We start from the raw sequence: 15323 nt of genomic DNA, 5'->3' as shown, positions 1-15323 counted from the left end.
TTATCTGTTTATTTACTCTGGTCCCTCCCCTCCCTATGCTGTTTTTGCAGATCTTCCTTTGACCCTTTTGTGATTTCTCTCCCACCCTTTTTTCATTCATTTTCTACATCACCCTCTTTTATCTCTCTATTCATTTTTTGGCTGCAATATGGCGGCAGGCCTAAAAGGAGTCGTGGTCTGAATGGGGGGCATCGCGAGTGGATTTGCATAATCTGTGGCGTGGCACTGGTGCACAGACACAGAGTGAGACGGTGCCAACCAGTCCAAGGTGAACTGAACTCTCCTCGCCAGCTCAGAGATTAGTGACACTAACAGGCTTTACAGCAGCCGAGTTCACAGAGGGTTTGGCTGACATATCAGTGCCAACTTCTCTGGCTCCCACAGTGAGCACTGAGTATGAGTGGGTGTGTGTGTGTGTGTGTGTGTGTCTGGTGAGAAACGGTTGCTTCTTTGATTGATTCTTACAAGTTAGAGACAAATGCATTTGTGTATGTTCACACATACTGTATCAGTGCCACATGTACATCCTACTAGAGCGCCAGTAAAATATAGTCTTCTAGATTCATGTGTTAGAAATTGTGTCTTTGCACATTTAAGGTGTGGTATGTTTAGCTAAATTTTACATGGCAAAAAAATGCCCATTGTATTTTGTCAGTAGCGCAATGATTTATGACGCAAAGCTCACACAGAAGTCAATTACAAACCAAGCAGCTTTCTGTTGGTCAGTGGAGAGAATTTGCGGGACTAACTGGAACCAGTTGCGAAATAAGCACAGATTTCAGATTGCATGGATTCCTATAGAAATAACCAAACCAAATATTTACCGAACAATGGTAAATGTGACCACAGTTTTACTCTGAAAAGCCTAAAACAATTAAATATAATGTAATTCATTAAATACAATTAAAAGTACACAAAGGTCAATTACAATTTCAAAACACAGATGTTGTATAAGTGTAACAATGATTGAACTATTAAACTATTAAATATATTTAGTAAAAATATGTATACTAATATTAGTCAGTACATCAAACATCCTTAATCACTGAACGCGTCCTCAGATTATGAAGGGCAGACTTTAATAACAACACCTGGCAAACAAAATGATATATACATATTTTAATCAACTTTAAGCCCCAAATATATACTATTTAAACCAAATTAGAGTATTAGAATGATTTCTGAAGGTTCATGTGACACTGAAGACTGGAGTAATTCAGCTTTGCGATTTTGCCAGGAATAAATTACATTTTAAAATATATTCAAATAGAAAAGTTAGTTAGTCTTTTAAGTGTAAGAGACACTCTTTCAAACTTCTTTTAAAAATATCTGAGTGACCCCATTTTTTTAAAAGACTGTATTGTGTATTCAGTTGTATAAACTGTGTAATAATAGTATATAGTTAAATGAAACGTAACCTAACCTAATAAGTATAATATTTTAATACAGCACGTAAAGCACATGCTTTACTGTAAATATAAGTACCTAAGACCAAATGCATGTAACCTTTCTATTTAAATATTCATGTTTAACAAAACAGAGTGGAGATCAGGGTCGTGTGATACAGACTGGTGTTTGTTTGCTGTCAGATCCCCTTATAGTGTGTTTTCTCACAGTACTGTCCTTTCTTTAAGCGTGACACTGCAGTGTTTATGTATTTGTGTAAGAGAAACTGTTGCTTCTGTGCTGTTGGTTGCCAAGTTTTAGCTTAAATTCAGCTCAGATAAATAATGTGGGGTGGAGGTGGGGTGGGGGGGTCTGTGGGGTGTGGAGGGCTTTAAAGGATACAGTGTTTGCATTCTTCTAAGAATTTGAGGTGTATTCTTTACATTCATGAATCCCACTATTATCTCCATTTCCCTCTCCCCATCATGTATCCCTCTGTCCTTGTTTGTCATTCTTTATCTTGCCCTGTTCAGGTTAGAGCTCCATCCTGAGGTAACTCGTGGAGAGGTCCGGAGGTTGTGGTCTTCATTGTTCACTCAGCAGGATGGATCTGTGGACTTTCAACAGTTTATACGTCACTTTGGCCCGTCTCCCAAATCCTGCTGTTACCCCAATGCCAAGCACAATCCCCCCAAACGTGGAGACAATGACTTGATGCGCCTCTCCAAAAGATTCAACTGCGTCTCAGATATATTAGTGGATGCTCTACGGGCCAAGGTGGGGGTGTGGAAATACCTCGGGATGGTGTAAAGTTCTTTGAGCTTAGATATGATTATGTTATTTAGACACTTTTATGAACTGGTTTCTCTCTCGCAAACAGGTGGAGTTGTCTGTTTCTGAGCTCTGGACTGAGTTCTCCGAAATGGACTTTTCTGGAACAGGTTTTGTTAGCAGTGATGAATTTAAAGACATCCTTATGAGTCTCTGTGTTCATCTCAGTCAGTATGAGTGTGATCTGTTGGCCAAGAAGTTTGACATCAACCTTGATGGCAGGTAGATACACTTACATAGGGGAAGACCAAAACAGATAAATAAATAAATCCAGACATTCATGCAGAGGAGATGTGATGATTATCTAACACTTTGCTTGAAGCCTTCATATATAATGCAGTATTAAAGTATTTTAATGCATTAATTATGTCTTGAAATGCACCTCATAATGCATTTTGATATCATTAAAACTGCAACCACATTATACATTACAATGCATTTCTAATAATTATTACACCTTTAGAAAGTATAAAGAATTAAAACACATGACAGGCAATTCATTTCAGATGTAAGAAGAAATTTACAAATATTCAAATGCATTTGAACTTTAGTTACAGTTATTTATGAAAATATATAATGCATTACAATGCACATTATGAATATCTTTAAAATGTATTATACAAAAGGGCTTCAAGTGTTACCAAATAAAGAAATGTTATACAAATGCGTTCAATACCCTTCTTCCACTTCACATTTTGTATAGTACATAAAAAAGTCTTCAGTTTGTGAATAAAATAACTGATCATTTGTGAACAGGTCTAAAACCAACAATGTTTAATCCATTGTTGTCTTTGAAGTAATCTGGCATGAACAATTGCAAAAGAATATGATCAAATGTGTAACACTTTACTATAGGGACCAGTTCTTACTGTTAACTAGTTGCTTATTAGCATGCCTGTTATTAACATATTGGTTGAATATTAGTGCTTATGAAGCACATATTCTGCATGACCATATTCTATATCCCTAATCCTTTCCAATACCTAGACTTAACAACCACCTTACTAACTATTAATAAGCAGTACATTTAAATTAAAATATATTGAGGTAAAAGTCGTAGTTAATGGTTTGTTAATATCGAGGATTTGACCTTAAAATAAAATGTGACCATACTGTTATTGGTAATATTGAAAGCTATTAATGTCTTGAAGCACTGAAAACACAATTATCAAGATGTTTTTGTGATGAAGCCTATCAAAACTTTATCAAAATATAAATCTATAACATAATACATAACTGAGCATTTTTTTTTTTTTTTTCATATCAGCGTATCCTACACAGAATTCCTCAAGCCTTTTCTATCCCAGAGTCAAATATGGAAGCATGGATCCAACATGGCAGCTGCTCTGCAGACTCCCAGAGAATCTAAAGAAGTTGCCTCTCTGGAAACATTAAGTCGCAAGATCAGGAAAAAGGTTATGCATTGTTTATAGGCGATGCTATGTGTTAATGAATGTGAAAATATTTACATTTTCCTCTTGTGTTTTGGTGTTGTAGCTCCAGCGTAAGGCCAGGGCTCTTAGCAAGGCCTGTGCCCGGATGGATGGCTCCGGCACTGGGCTTCTGTCTGCAGCTGAGCTGGGTGCTGTGCTACAGCTGTTTGGTGTGTGTCAGAGCCAGGAAGAGCTGAAGAGTGTGTTCTCTACCCTTCACACACACCCGTCTGGACTCCTGGACTACCGCCCGCTCCTAATGGACAAACACGGGACATCCAGTCACAACCAGCAGACCAAGCAGCAGCTTAGCCACAGGAGTCAATAGGTCAGCTGTTTAAAACAAATGATAGCTAAATTCACTTAGTAGCCTACATTTATAAGTTGGAGCTGTTGCCATACAAGATGCAAGATAATAATAAGATAATATATAACTAAATATATTAACCCTACTAGCTTCATGCAGAAATAAAGACACACAATCAATATTCAAGTTATAATCATGACATTAATATTGAATTTCTTTATATCAGATTTGGTTTTGGAGCCAAATGAACTGTATTTCATTGCTTTACAGTGTAGTGTGTGTTCATGTTTTCAAAGCAGTGCGTAATAAAACTGAGTCAAGTAAAAAGAGTTTGTCAACTGATTTGACTGCAAATTGATTAACATTGTAATTACACTAAACTGAATTTGCTTTCAGTCTCTGAGATATGAAATACTCTTGTGACATGCTATACTACTTCTAAAACATATTTTAAACAACCTTTTGAACAACATTTGGTATATTATTTGTACTATATAAATGTTTCGCAGGACTGTAACTGTAAGGACTAGTATATCCAAAAATGTTTAAACTATATATAAATATAAAACTGTCTTTGTTTCTAAATACACATTATTGAAGGACATTTTTAAGATCCAGTGAAATCTGGACTACTATAGGTCTGAAAAGGCTCTCAGGCGGATGTCCTCTGCTCATGTTATTCGAGTGAACACGGGAATATGAAGCACCACATTACCACGCTGGTGTTTCATGCTCCACCCAGCAGTCTCTGATGTGTTTAGTTTAGAAAAGACCCGCAGTTTTCTCAACAAAATCGCTTGTGTATTAAGAAAACTTCTGATAAGAAACTTTCTTGGCTGTTTTCTTTGCCATTTTAAGATATTTTACATGACAATAGAATAAAGCCCTAAGCCATTTTAGCTCTGCTTCATTTGTTTTGATTCATACTATGTGATGAAGCTAAAGAACTCTAATTTTACCAGCTCTTCTCCCTCCGCTTAACACAGTGTTTCCTCTGCGGATTTAAACTAATATTGGCTTGTTGGTCACTCAGTGCTCTTTCATCGCTTTCGTCTTTCATGGCATTATCGTTTTTCCCATCTGCATGCCCTCTTTGTCTTCTATTCCTCTTCTCTCCTCTTTTCCGCACCAATGTTTTGAACACAGTTTGGCAAACAGCTTGTGTTATCCACCCAATCATCCGTTCATCCATCCATGTATCTGTCTGTTCATCCATCAGTTACTTGCTCTGACAGTTGGATGACAGGCACCAGCACTTTTCTTCTCAAAAGTGCTAATGCAGGTGTTTGTGTTGTACATGCACTAAGACAGATCCTAGATTTCTCTTAGGAGGGTCTTGGTGAGCTTTGATGCATCCACTATCATCAAAACTTTTTTTTATTTAATTGTTTCAGCAAGGATGCATTAAATTGATCAAAAATGACAGTGTCAATTTTTACATCAATAATTATAAAAATATTTATTTCAAGTAAATTCTGTACAAAGAAATCCTGAATCCTGAGTGATTTCAGAAGGATCATGTGACATTGAAGACTAGAGTGAAGGCAGCTGAAAATTTGGCTTTGCCATCAAAATGATTAAATTTGAATGAATATATTAAAATAGGAAACAGATTTGAAATTATAACAATATTTTACAATATTACTGTTTAACCATATTTTTGATTAATTCAATTTAGCCTTGGTGAGCATTAGGGACTTCTTTAAAAAATAAATAAACTATAAAAACAAATATTTTAAGATAATAATCTTAATATTATAATATAATATAATATAATATAATATATTATAATATAATATAATATAATATAATATAATATAATATAATATAATATAATATAATATAATATAATATAATATAATATAATATAATATAATATTGCATCTGAGTGTGTGGTTGTGTCCTGCATCCCAGTCTCTGTTTAGGAGCTTTGATTTCAAGGGTCTGATTATTTTTCTTCAACTCCACTCAAGGATGAAGCCCAAGGAACCCAAAATTGTCTTCCTTTCAGCTCCATCACAATGGAGCAACCCCCACCAAAGTACCACAACTTCGGACTCCTTCTCTAGAATCCCTCTCGCTCCCTTCTCTCTTTCCGTGGTGCTTTTTTGGAAGCTGGTGCCATACAACTTACTTAAAGAAGGACTTAACGGCGATGGGATGAATTCAGGCTTTGAGAAAGAGAGCTCCCAGGGATAGGTCACCTATAAGGACAGAATCACACCGTTTGTACTCATCATGATATTATGTCCCTTTAGCTCTTTATCTCTCTCTCTCTCTCTCTCTCTCTCTCTCTCTCTCTCTCTCAGGTTTCCTGTTTGAGGAGCTCTGAGTGATATTGGTTTCTGGTAGTATTTGGGGTATCAGAAGCGTGCGGGACGGGGGTGGAGAGAGGGGCGTGGCTCACTTCTTCCATGCCATTGTAGAGGCCAAAGAGAGTAAACCCTCTACAGTTAAAGAGGGTGGGACACAAGTGCCAACATCTCAGAAACAATCAGCGTCATGGCTGACTGGAACCTGGTAAAATCATATGCAATGTGGGTAGAGTTCTTTTATATTCCACTATGGTGGCCGTCTTTCCCTTAATCTAATCTTGGCCACAGTGAGCAACTGTCTGTCTGATTTGCTTAAGTCAAGTATGGAAATGGCAAATATTCTTGAGACTGATTCACATATCACATATATAACAGCACTGTCTAATATGGCTTCAGCATATATAGCTGTGCATTATTTACAGTCAGTATAACACACTGTAAAATGAACTTACTGTTGTGGTTTATAGTGTAATGTAATGAATGGGGTCATCTATAATGTTTAAAAATAAAAGTTATTTAAATTACTAACAGCTTTATATTTAAACAGTTTAAAATAAAATTAAATAATGTGTTACTTTTATTAGTAGTAAAATATTGAGAATTACAGGGAAATTTGTTTTTCTATGCAAAATGAAGATTTAATTGATGTAGAAAATTGTGAAAGCGTTGTATGTTTGTGAGAGAGAGAGGGAAAGACTGACATCACAAGAACAAGTTTGTGAACCCTTGTGGTTTTCTGCATTGCTCATTTAAGAACTCAATCTAACTCACAAACACAGCTTTACTTTTTTACACTTTAAGTTTCTCAGTTTTGCTGAAGACATTGAGTAGGTATGGAATGTAACTGAAGTTCTGTGTTTCAACAGTCAATCAAGTAGATCAGATGAATAAAAGCACACAAAGCCTGCTGACAAATATCGAGATAGATGGGTTAGTGTGAACTATGCCTCAATCCCAAAAGCTTTCATTAGACCTTAAAAAAGCATTACAGAGATGCACAAAGCTGGGAAAGGCTAAGAAAGCATTGCTAAAGACCTGGGTGTACATGAATCTATATATACTCTGTCTACAAAAATAAAAAAATATATTGCCACTCTCCCTTTTTTCCTACAAAGCTGGAAAAAAATATTTAGAGCCAAAAACTGCTTTGTTCAGCGGAAAAAGGCCACTGCACACCCACATCACAACCTCTTCCCAACACTGTAAAGCATGATGAAAGAGGCATCATGGTTTAGTGCTTATTTGTGTGTTATTAGTTTAGTCAATTTGTATTTGTCTGAATAATGGTGACTTGGATTAAGATAAGACTCATTTTGTGAGTAAGCAATGCAGAAATGTAGATATTTTTTAATTGTCCACAAACTCATTACTGCAACTGTAGCCGTATGAACACTGCCTCTGTTCAAACGGCCTGTGTCCTTTAGACTCCCTCCAATACTTAGTATTTAGCAGTTTGATTTGTTTGATTTGTTATTTGCATCCGATTTAAATATAGGTGGGAGAGACACTGGGATAGGATGGGGGGCTGGATTTGTGTCCAAATGGATTCCCCTAAAAAGAGGCTTATTGTCAATCAAGGGGTCTCAGGCCAACAGACCATTACGCCAAGGGTTAATCTTAAGAGACAATACAGTCTAGAAAGACACATTTAGCCATGGTATCTTCATAAGAATTTGTGCATGACACAACTGATATTAAGAAATCTATTTTCTTGAAGTATTGTTGTGCAATAAAATATTTAAATGATGGACGAATAAATATTTAGCTATTAGGTTACATTCTCAAAAAAAGTTAGATTTATTTTTCATTTTATTTTATTTAATTAAAATTTGCCCTGCAATTTTCCTCTTCTAACTTATCATAACACAATAGAACCAAAGTGGATGCATAAATGTTCCCTAAACCTATTTGCTATCCTGTGCTCAGTTCAAAATATCAGAATAAATGAAAATTAGCTTGTTTTCTTATAATGTTATAATATTTGAAAGGAGCTGGGCAGATTTTAAATGCATAATAAAATTTGGGCTGGTAAGAGAACTTTATTCATAAAAAAAGCATCATAGTGTCTACTTCCTTGTTCATGCCCATTATTATTATTTATTTAGTTTTGGCTCAAATTATGCTCAAATTATGAATTAGGCTATTTAGTTTATTTATTAATACTAGAGTATTCAGAAGATCCCAAGGAGAACACACTACATCAACGATTCCTAGCATAAAGAATTTCCAACATCGTGCCAAACTCAGAATCTTATTCAAACATCATTTATTTCATGATCCATCTACTTATTAAAATAAAACATGTTCACATATAAATTAAGGACATCCACAGACGTATTTACAGGGCAGCGTGTTGTGCATTGTGTAAGCTGAAGGCGTTATGTGGGTGTGAGTGCCCGATGAAGTTCATGTAATGGTGATCGAGTCCCTGAACCGGTGACAAGTATCCACTGTGCTGAGACATCGCTGGGTACGCGAGCGTGGGGTTCCGCGCCGAGCTGTGCCAGGAAAAGTGTCCGGGAGGGCTCTGCTGAAACACCGACTCGGTTGGACTCGGACTCTGGTACTCCAGCTGGCACAGAAGGTCCGTAGGGTCTGGAGAGATGGTACCTAACGAGCCGAACACGGGCTCGGTAACCACTTTGGACTGCAGGAAGGCGAGGATCCGTGCGTACTTGGTGTCTTTGGTTTCCATTCGCTCTACGGTGGTCAGATAGTGAACGAGGTTCTTCATGCACTCGTGATAGCCGTAGTGAAAGTAGTTCGCAAACTCTGTCAGCAGTTCTCCTGCGAAAACGAAGAACGGTGTTAGAGATGAGCAGGGAAGAAAGGGCTGGATTTGACGTTTTAAAAAGTGAATAATTTGACTTTCACGGTGTGAGCGAGTAATCGTCATTTAAGTGTGTTAATAGATGTACTTAAATCTGTTAAGTGGTGTATCGGTATTTCGTACACACCTTTTTCTCTCCCGCGCGGAAAGTCTGCGGAGTGGAGCGCGCGCAGATACTGCACAGTCATTTCCAGGATTTCTGCTTTCTCGAGTTTCCCAGAATTCTGTTTTAATACACGAAGCCTGTCAGTCATCATATATGCACTAACAATTGATGCAGACATTGTCACTTAGCGCATTCAAACTTTAAATGTTCATTAAATGTTTCAGCTGCGCACCTGTTTAGCCAGGGCCATAGGAACAGTCTTTCCCAGCTCGTTTAGACATCTGTTGATTCGGTCTCTTCTTCTTTTCTCAATGACCTTGTGAGAAACAGGAGTTTTCTGTGGGAAGAGGACATAATAAGATAATAGTGAGTAAAGGGATGAAAAGTGTCACTACCAAACACAAAATTAGCTTGACTGTATTGTGAGCCGGTTAAGTTTTTCTAAATGGAAAAAGCAGTCAGCGAATATGAAGTCGCGATATAACTCGGGAAAATAACATATTTGTAAAAAATAAAGAAAAATAATAATAATAATAAAAAAACAGCCTACAGTAAATTACATTTGTCATATAAATAAGATGTGAGTCATATGGAGAGCCGCGCTTCTCTTTCCCTGCGCGCAAAACATAGTCTACATAAATAACAGAAAGCGCTTTTACATCGCAATAAAGTTACTAAATATAATTAATTTAATTAGCATAAAACACTGGCTTGCATTTAATTCAAGACCAGGGAAATCAAGTAATAGCTACGGGTCTATAGCCTACCCTTATAGTCTTCAGAAAATGCGCGCGAGCAATACTGAAAACGTTACTGAAATGTTTCGGTAGAAAATATCAATATTGTGCAATTTTGGAAAAAGCTGACATCACGCGAAACATGTTAATAGTTATAATAGCGGTAGAAAATCCAAATAAACCATGCAAGGAGTATTTGGACTGCATGCAGTTACTCGTGTGCGCCACTAAAGTATCCACATACCTTGCGATCCTTCATCTTAGACGCCATCATTTGATAAAAAAAAATATAGAAAAAATGATAGAATTGTGGAACTATTGTAGCTAGACTAGTAGTAATAGGTTCTGCTGATTCCAGACGCTTCAGACTGAGATGAGCTGACTGGAGGCAGCCGCTTATAAAGCTCTGGCGCATTCATGGTCTAAATTATTCCATAGGATTAAAGGCGAGCTTTTGGTTAATGTGTGCACTTAGGATCAGTTAAAGAAATAGTAAAACCTGAAGCTGTGGGCTAGCGGGGGGCAGACCCAGGGGCGGCGCCAGGGGGGGTCTTGGGGGGTCTCAAGACCCTGCCAAAAAATGCCTTGACCCCCCATTTGACCCCCCAGCCTCTTCCTGATTAAAAAAAAAATATATATTCGGGATAAAGATCCAAAAATGTTTCTCTTCAAACTACGCAGAACAATAATAAATAATTATTTCGATATTTATTCATACACTGAAACGAGAACCGTTTCTGTCAGACGCGTCCGATTCGAGAACCGATGAGCTGATGATAACTGCGCATGCGTGATTCAGCGCGAAGCAGACTGACACAGAGCGCATCTGAACCGACCTGATTCTTTTGGTGGTTGATTCTGAACTGATTCTGTGCTAATGTTATAAGCGCGGGTAAACCAAAGGCTTGAATGAAGGGCAATCATCGCCAATGACGGCATTACATCGAGCGCAAAAGAACCGGTGAACCATTTTTTTTTCAACTGGTTTATTTGATCGAATTGTCCGAAAGAACCGGTTCACTTGAGCACCTGCTCCTTTGCCCCTTAAGTGCCCTTTTGTCAAAGCAAAATTTCAATTTTTTTTTGTAATAACATAAACATTTGTGAATGCCTGCCCACGGCCAATTATAATATTAGTACAATTTATTAATAATAATCTAGCCGTAAATAAAATGACCAGCATGATGACAGTTCACCTGACTACGACCTCATCCAACCGGGAAGATTCCTCATGCTGCACGCGCATTTTTTAATTGCTACAGGATATTTTCAACATCGTGGCAGCTGGTAAGTGGTGTTTCATTCTCAGCGAAGTGATTTTGATGTTTATTTACTTATTATTATTTTACAAGAACGATGTGATGTGAGAACATGCAGATACGTTGTTTATATTGCTGTGTGTAGCCTGTAGTGTAGAAGTAACACAAGCGTGCTGTTTGAGGGAGAAAAGTTTCACAGGCATCGAGGGGTTTGGTCTTTTTTATGTTATTTGAATAAACTTTTATTATATTACAGTAGGCTACTTATTTATTTTTAACACGTAAAAATAATTATCACAACACTGGTAAGGCTTATTCAGATTTTCTCATTCTCTGAATTATCATTATAGAAATAAAAACAATTCAGAAATGAATTAAAATATAATTATATTTTAAATGTGATGCAAATATTTTTTCTACAATAGCAACAGTGTTTACAACAGCAAGACCACTTTAGCCTGTAAACTCAATAATATCTATCTGGAAATAAATGTAAAAATATCAATGTCAATAAAAATGCATAATATACCTGACATGAAAGTGCAGTGTGCAGGATATGAATAACAAATGTAGCCTGTCATTTGTTTACATTGCAAAGGTGTTTTTGTTGTTTAGTAGCAGTAATATGCAGTTATTAGCCATGTCCACTGTATTTTTTTGTTGGTTTTCATGAGACCCCCCTTGAAAAGACCAGGACCCCCCATTGCCCCCCCAATCAAAATTGTCTGGAGCCGCCACTGGGCAGACCTACTTTGTTAATCCACGTGGCCTGTCTAAAGACACGTGATAGGTTGTAGAATATTATTTGCAGGGTAACAGGCCTTGCTGGAGATGACTCGCGAGCGAGCGCAGCGCAGCGCGCGCATTGAAAACAAAGGCGCCGGAGCAAGGCGTCTCTTTCTGTTCCACGTCACGTTTCTCACACGATCGCCTGTTTATGGGTCCCAGCAAGCCATCTTAACTTCCATCCCAAGCCCGTCTCAGGTTTAAAGCCTGTCTACTGTTATTATAGTAATTAAGTAAGCACATAATAGGCTGTTCCGCCGAGTTCAGGGGAGACCTTTTGGAGACGGAGTCCCCCCGTTTGTTCGTGGCGTTTCTCACACGACTTGGTGACACGTCCATCTTTCATAGGCTACGGGTTTTTGTTTACATTCTCTAGTTTTGTTAGGGGCCTCGGCAGGTGTGGGGACCCGGCCTGGCACACGAGCGGCCCCTCCGACCATGTTAGAGACTCCAGACGTCTTTGGCACACGAGGGTTACCCACCGCTGGATTCCCTTCAGAGGGGCTCAATTTGTATCCTATTATCCTATAAGAAAATGTCTATTGAGCGGAATGAATAGTTTCATTGGCCTAAATTTTAATAATGCAGTGAAAGAAAAGAAAAGGAGAAATAAAGAAGAATGCAGCTGGTCCTGACGCGCATTATTCTCCGTCACCTGCGCCTGGAGACCTCTATTCATTTGCCTAATTTCGGTCAACTTAACAAACTTTGGAAGAAATTATTCTGGTATTGTTGTGAAGGGTGAAGCTTTCTGATCGAATTAACAGAATGTTTTGATCCGGTAAATGCCATTAGAAAGAAAGAAACAATCGCGTATAGAGGGGTCTGGGTAACGCGCCAAGTGGCGACGCCAAAGCGCAATTCATGCCACAGGGGACTTTTGTACCCCCACATTGCTCAAGTTTGTGCCCAACAAAGGGCATTATTTTATACTTGAATACATTTCATACAATAATTGGCTGTTTTCATCAAACATATTTTCACAGCAAGGTTAACAACAGGTTTATTGTGTTCTCCCAGGCTCCCAGCCTCGGACTTCATGCGCCAAAACGCCCGGATCTTATGCTTTTTTCACTGGGAACGTTTTAATCCTGAAGGTTGGCTATGCTTTAAAGTGCGAGATCGTGTTGCATCATGGAGGGAAAAATCAAAGATGTGAGGTTTTTTTTCTTTTCTTTTAAAGAATCCAAGCCCTTTGGATATCCAAAGCAACGGAGACTTTTATACAGCGCGCAAAAGAAAAGCACCAGTGAAACAGACTAAAGCATAAAATCCCATTACATTTATTGTTGAATTTACCACAAGATTTTATGCAAACGCTCTTTGGAGCCGACGCAACAGACCTTTTTAACTTGTTTTCGGATCCTTAAGTTCTGTAATGTGACTATTTATGATCTGGTGGTGTTTTTTTTTTATGTGTGTTGTGTAGCCTATTGAAGAAGTGCAATACGTCAACAGAATTTTTTCCAATCACAATGTCTTTTAATTGTCCAACATTACACCAAACAAACCAATACCAAAAAAGATTACTGTATTTTAACATCTTAAGAATGAGCTGATATTCCACATTTATGTTTCTTTGGAGGTAGCATTTAAAGATAAAAAAAGAATGCACAAAGCTGCACCAAAGCTTCAGTGCACGCAACAAGTTAATCCCATATTTAATGCTAATAATGATATAGGTTATATGTAAAAGACAATTGTGCATTGTGTTTCTCAAACGCCTGGTTTTAAATGTTTTTACACATTCCTGATATATTTTCAATCAAATATGACACTGCGTAAAATATTCACATGCAAATGTGTTTTGGTATCGTTATATAAATAATTGTCGATATGTATTATAAAATTATAAAATATAACATGTCAAATGTATATTTTGTACTTTATAAAGAGTAAAAACTAAAAAATAACCAAACTCTTATATTTGTTTTGGTTTGTTTAAAAGGTAACGTAAATGCGTACGTTACCTTTTAAAAAAATTTAAAAATGCTTTTTTAAAATAATGATATTTATGACAAAAAAATAAAACATAAAAATAAAATAAAAAGCAGTGGTTGCCAGAACTTCACAGTGAAACTAAGGTAGCAATATTTTAGGTTTTACATACTTAACTTAAGTTCACAATAATAATAATAAAAACATATTTCATTAACTGATGTAATGTTAATAAACCAGCATATTGAAGTACTAACAACGTTTTTGAATCATTGTAATACTGATAAACACCAAAAACAGATGGTGATAAGAAAGTCACATGATGAATCAAATCTCATCACAAACAACTCTTCCACAAGCTGAAGAGGGAAGTATATATAAGGTGCACAATGTCATTCACACAAATACTAAACACCATCATAGTAACACACATGATACTGCAATAATGCAATAAACATTTAACAACATTAGATGCAAGACAAAACCATATATATATACTGTAAATTGTACAATGACTCCTTTTCTTGCATTCTTTTTCACTTCCAAAAACTTTAAAAATACTTTAAATGTAATTACAGTTATTCACCATATATAGTATGGAAACTTACTGATAACCATTTAACAGGTTTTTACTGTAGCATTTTTTAGTCTTTTACTGTTGTAATCACAAAGCCCTCTGGATGAAAATATATATATTTTTCTGAATGACAAGATTTATTATTATTTTATTTTTTCATTTCCATACACAGGTGATTAAAACTAGGCCTATACAACGTTTTGGAATTATAATACTAATAAAAAAATTCTGATTAACAGAATAAAGAATGGACAAAAATCTAAGTATAATTTATAAAAATGTATGAGTCTGGGTAAAGGTGTTTGTATCTGATACAAGTCATAAAATCTACTAATTGTCGAATCAATGTTTCATTGCTGTGCCATATAGCTGTTTAAAGCTGTCTAAACCAGCTTCTGTATGGGGATCACAGTCTTAAAGAGGGGCTACCTGAAAGCTGAACTCTGTCTGTAAGGATCTATCCATGTGAAAGAGAATTAGAGGAGCGCAGTCATGCATGTCACCCTGATTACAGCAGTACAGTTCGCCTTATTTCCCAACCAACCTAAGACTTTTTCACAGACACACTAACCAGTCTGGGCTTTTTCGGACAGGAGGGGATGTTTGCTCTTGTGTGAAGGGTTGCCACGGCAAATCTTTTAAAGAGTGGTTTAAAAAGTCCTGCTCATTGCCCTGTCCTACTGCCTTTACACTTTACTATTTTAATTTTTTAATTTTTTAACTTCTGATATATAAGACATTTTTTTTTCAAGTGTAATAATTACTTGTGGATTAAAATAAATAATTAGCCTAAATCAATATTGATCACTTATATCGTT

At 36.8% G+C, this 15323-nt stretch overlaps 2 protein-coding genes across 2 annotated transcripts in view; one reads left to right on the top strand and one right to left on the bottom strand.

The window, feature by feature from the left end:
• si:ch211-197n1.2 (EF-hand calcium-binding domain-containing protein 6) overlaps window positions 1-4278 on the top strand; it is a 28500-nt gene extending 24222 nt beyond the window's left edge. The window contains exons 15-18 of the mRNA XM_026203859.1: window positions 1920-2163; window positions 2267-2439; window positions 3485-3632; window positions 3715-4278. Coding sequence (XP_026059644.1) covers window positions 1920-2163; window positions 2267-2439; window positions 3485-3632; window positions 3715-3978 — 829 coding nt within the window. The 3' untranslated portion in view covers window positions 3979-4278. The remainder of the gene's footprint in view (window positions 1-1919; window positions 2164-2266; window positions 2440-3484; window positions 3633-3714) is intronic.
• Window positions 4279-8514: 4236 nt separating this feature from the next.
• LOC113044767 (hairy and enhancer of split-related protein helt-like) lies at window positions 8515-10444 on the bottom strand. The gene is made up of 4 exons (XM_026204940.1): window positions 10190-10444; window positions 9441-9545; window positions 9230-9326; window positions 8515-9059 (listed from the first exon to the last, which is right to left on the bottom strand). The coding sequence occupies exons 1-4, from the start codon at window positions 10358-10360 to the stop codon at window positions 8611-8613; spliced, it is 822 nt and encodes a 273-aa protein (XP_026060725.1). The 5' UTR covers window positions 10361-10444; the 3' UTR covers window positions 8515-8610.
• Between the last annotated feature and the right edge of the window lie 4879 nt (window positions 10445-15323).

Source organism: Carassius auratus, chromosome 26 (assembly GCF_003368295.1).
Source record: "Carassius auratus strain Wakin chromosome 26, ASM336829v1, whole genome shotgun sequence".
Lineage (NCBI taxonomy): Eukaryota > Metazoa > Chordata > Actinopteri > Cypriniformes > Cyprinidae > Carassius > Carassius auratus.
The sequence above is the reverse complement of the archived record's forward strand: the minus strand, read 5'-3'. Positions and strand labels throughout refer to the sequence as shown.

What these genes read in the sequence shown, in the direction of transcription:
- LOC113044767 (XM_026204940.1), bottom strand. Translation starts at nt 10,360, where the DNA reads ATGCGCCAGAGCTTTATAAGCGGCTGCCTCCAGTCAGCTCATCTCAGT. An exon ending in CTATGGCCCTGGCTAAACAG is followed by an intron (nt 9,327 to 9,440) that starts GTGCGCAGCTGA and finishes GTATTAAAACAG; the next exon opens with AATTCTGGGAAACTCGAGAA. An exon ending in TCCGCGCGGGAGAGAAAAAG is followed by an intron (nt 9,060 to 9,229) that starts GTGTGTACGAAA and finishes TCGTTTTCGCAG; the next exon opens with GAGAACTGCTGACAGAGTTT.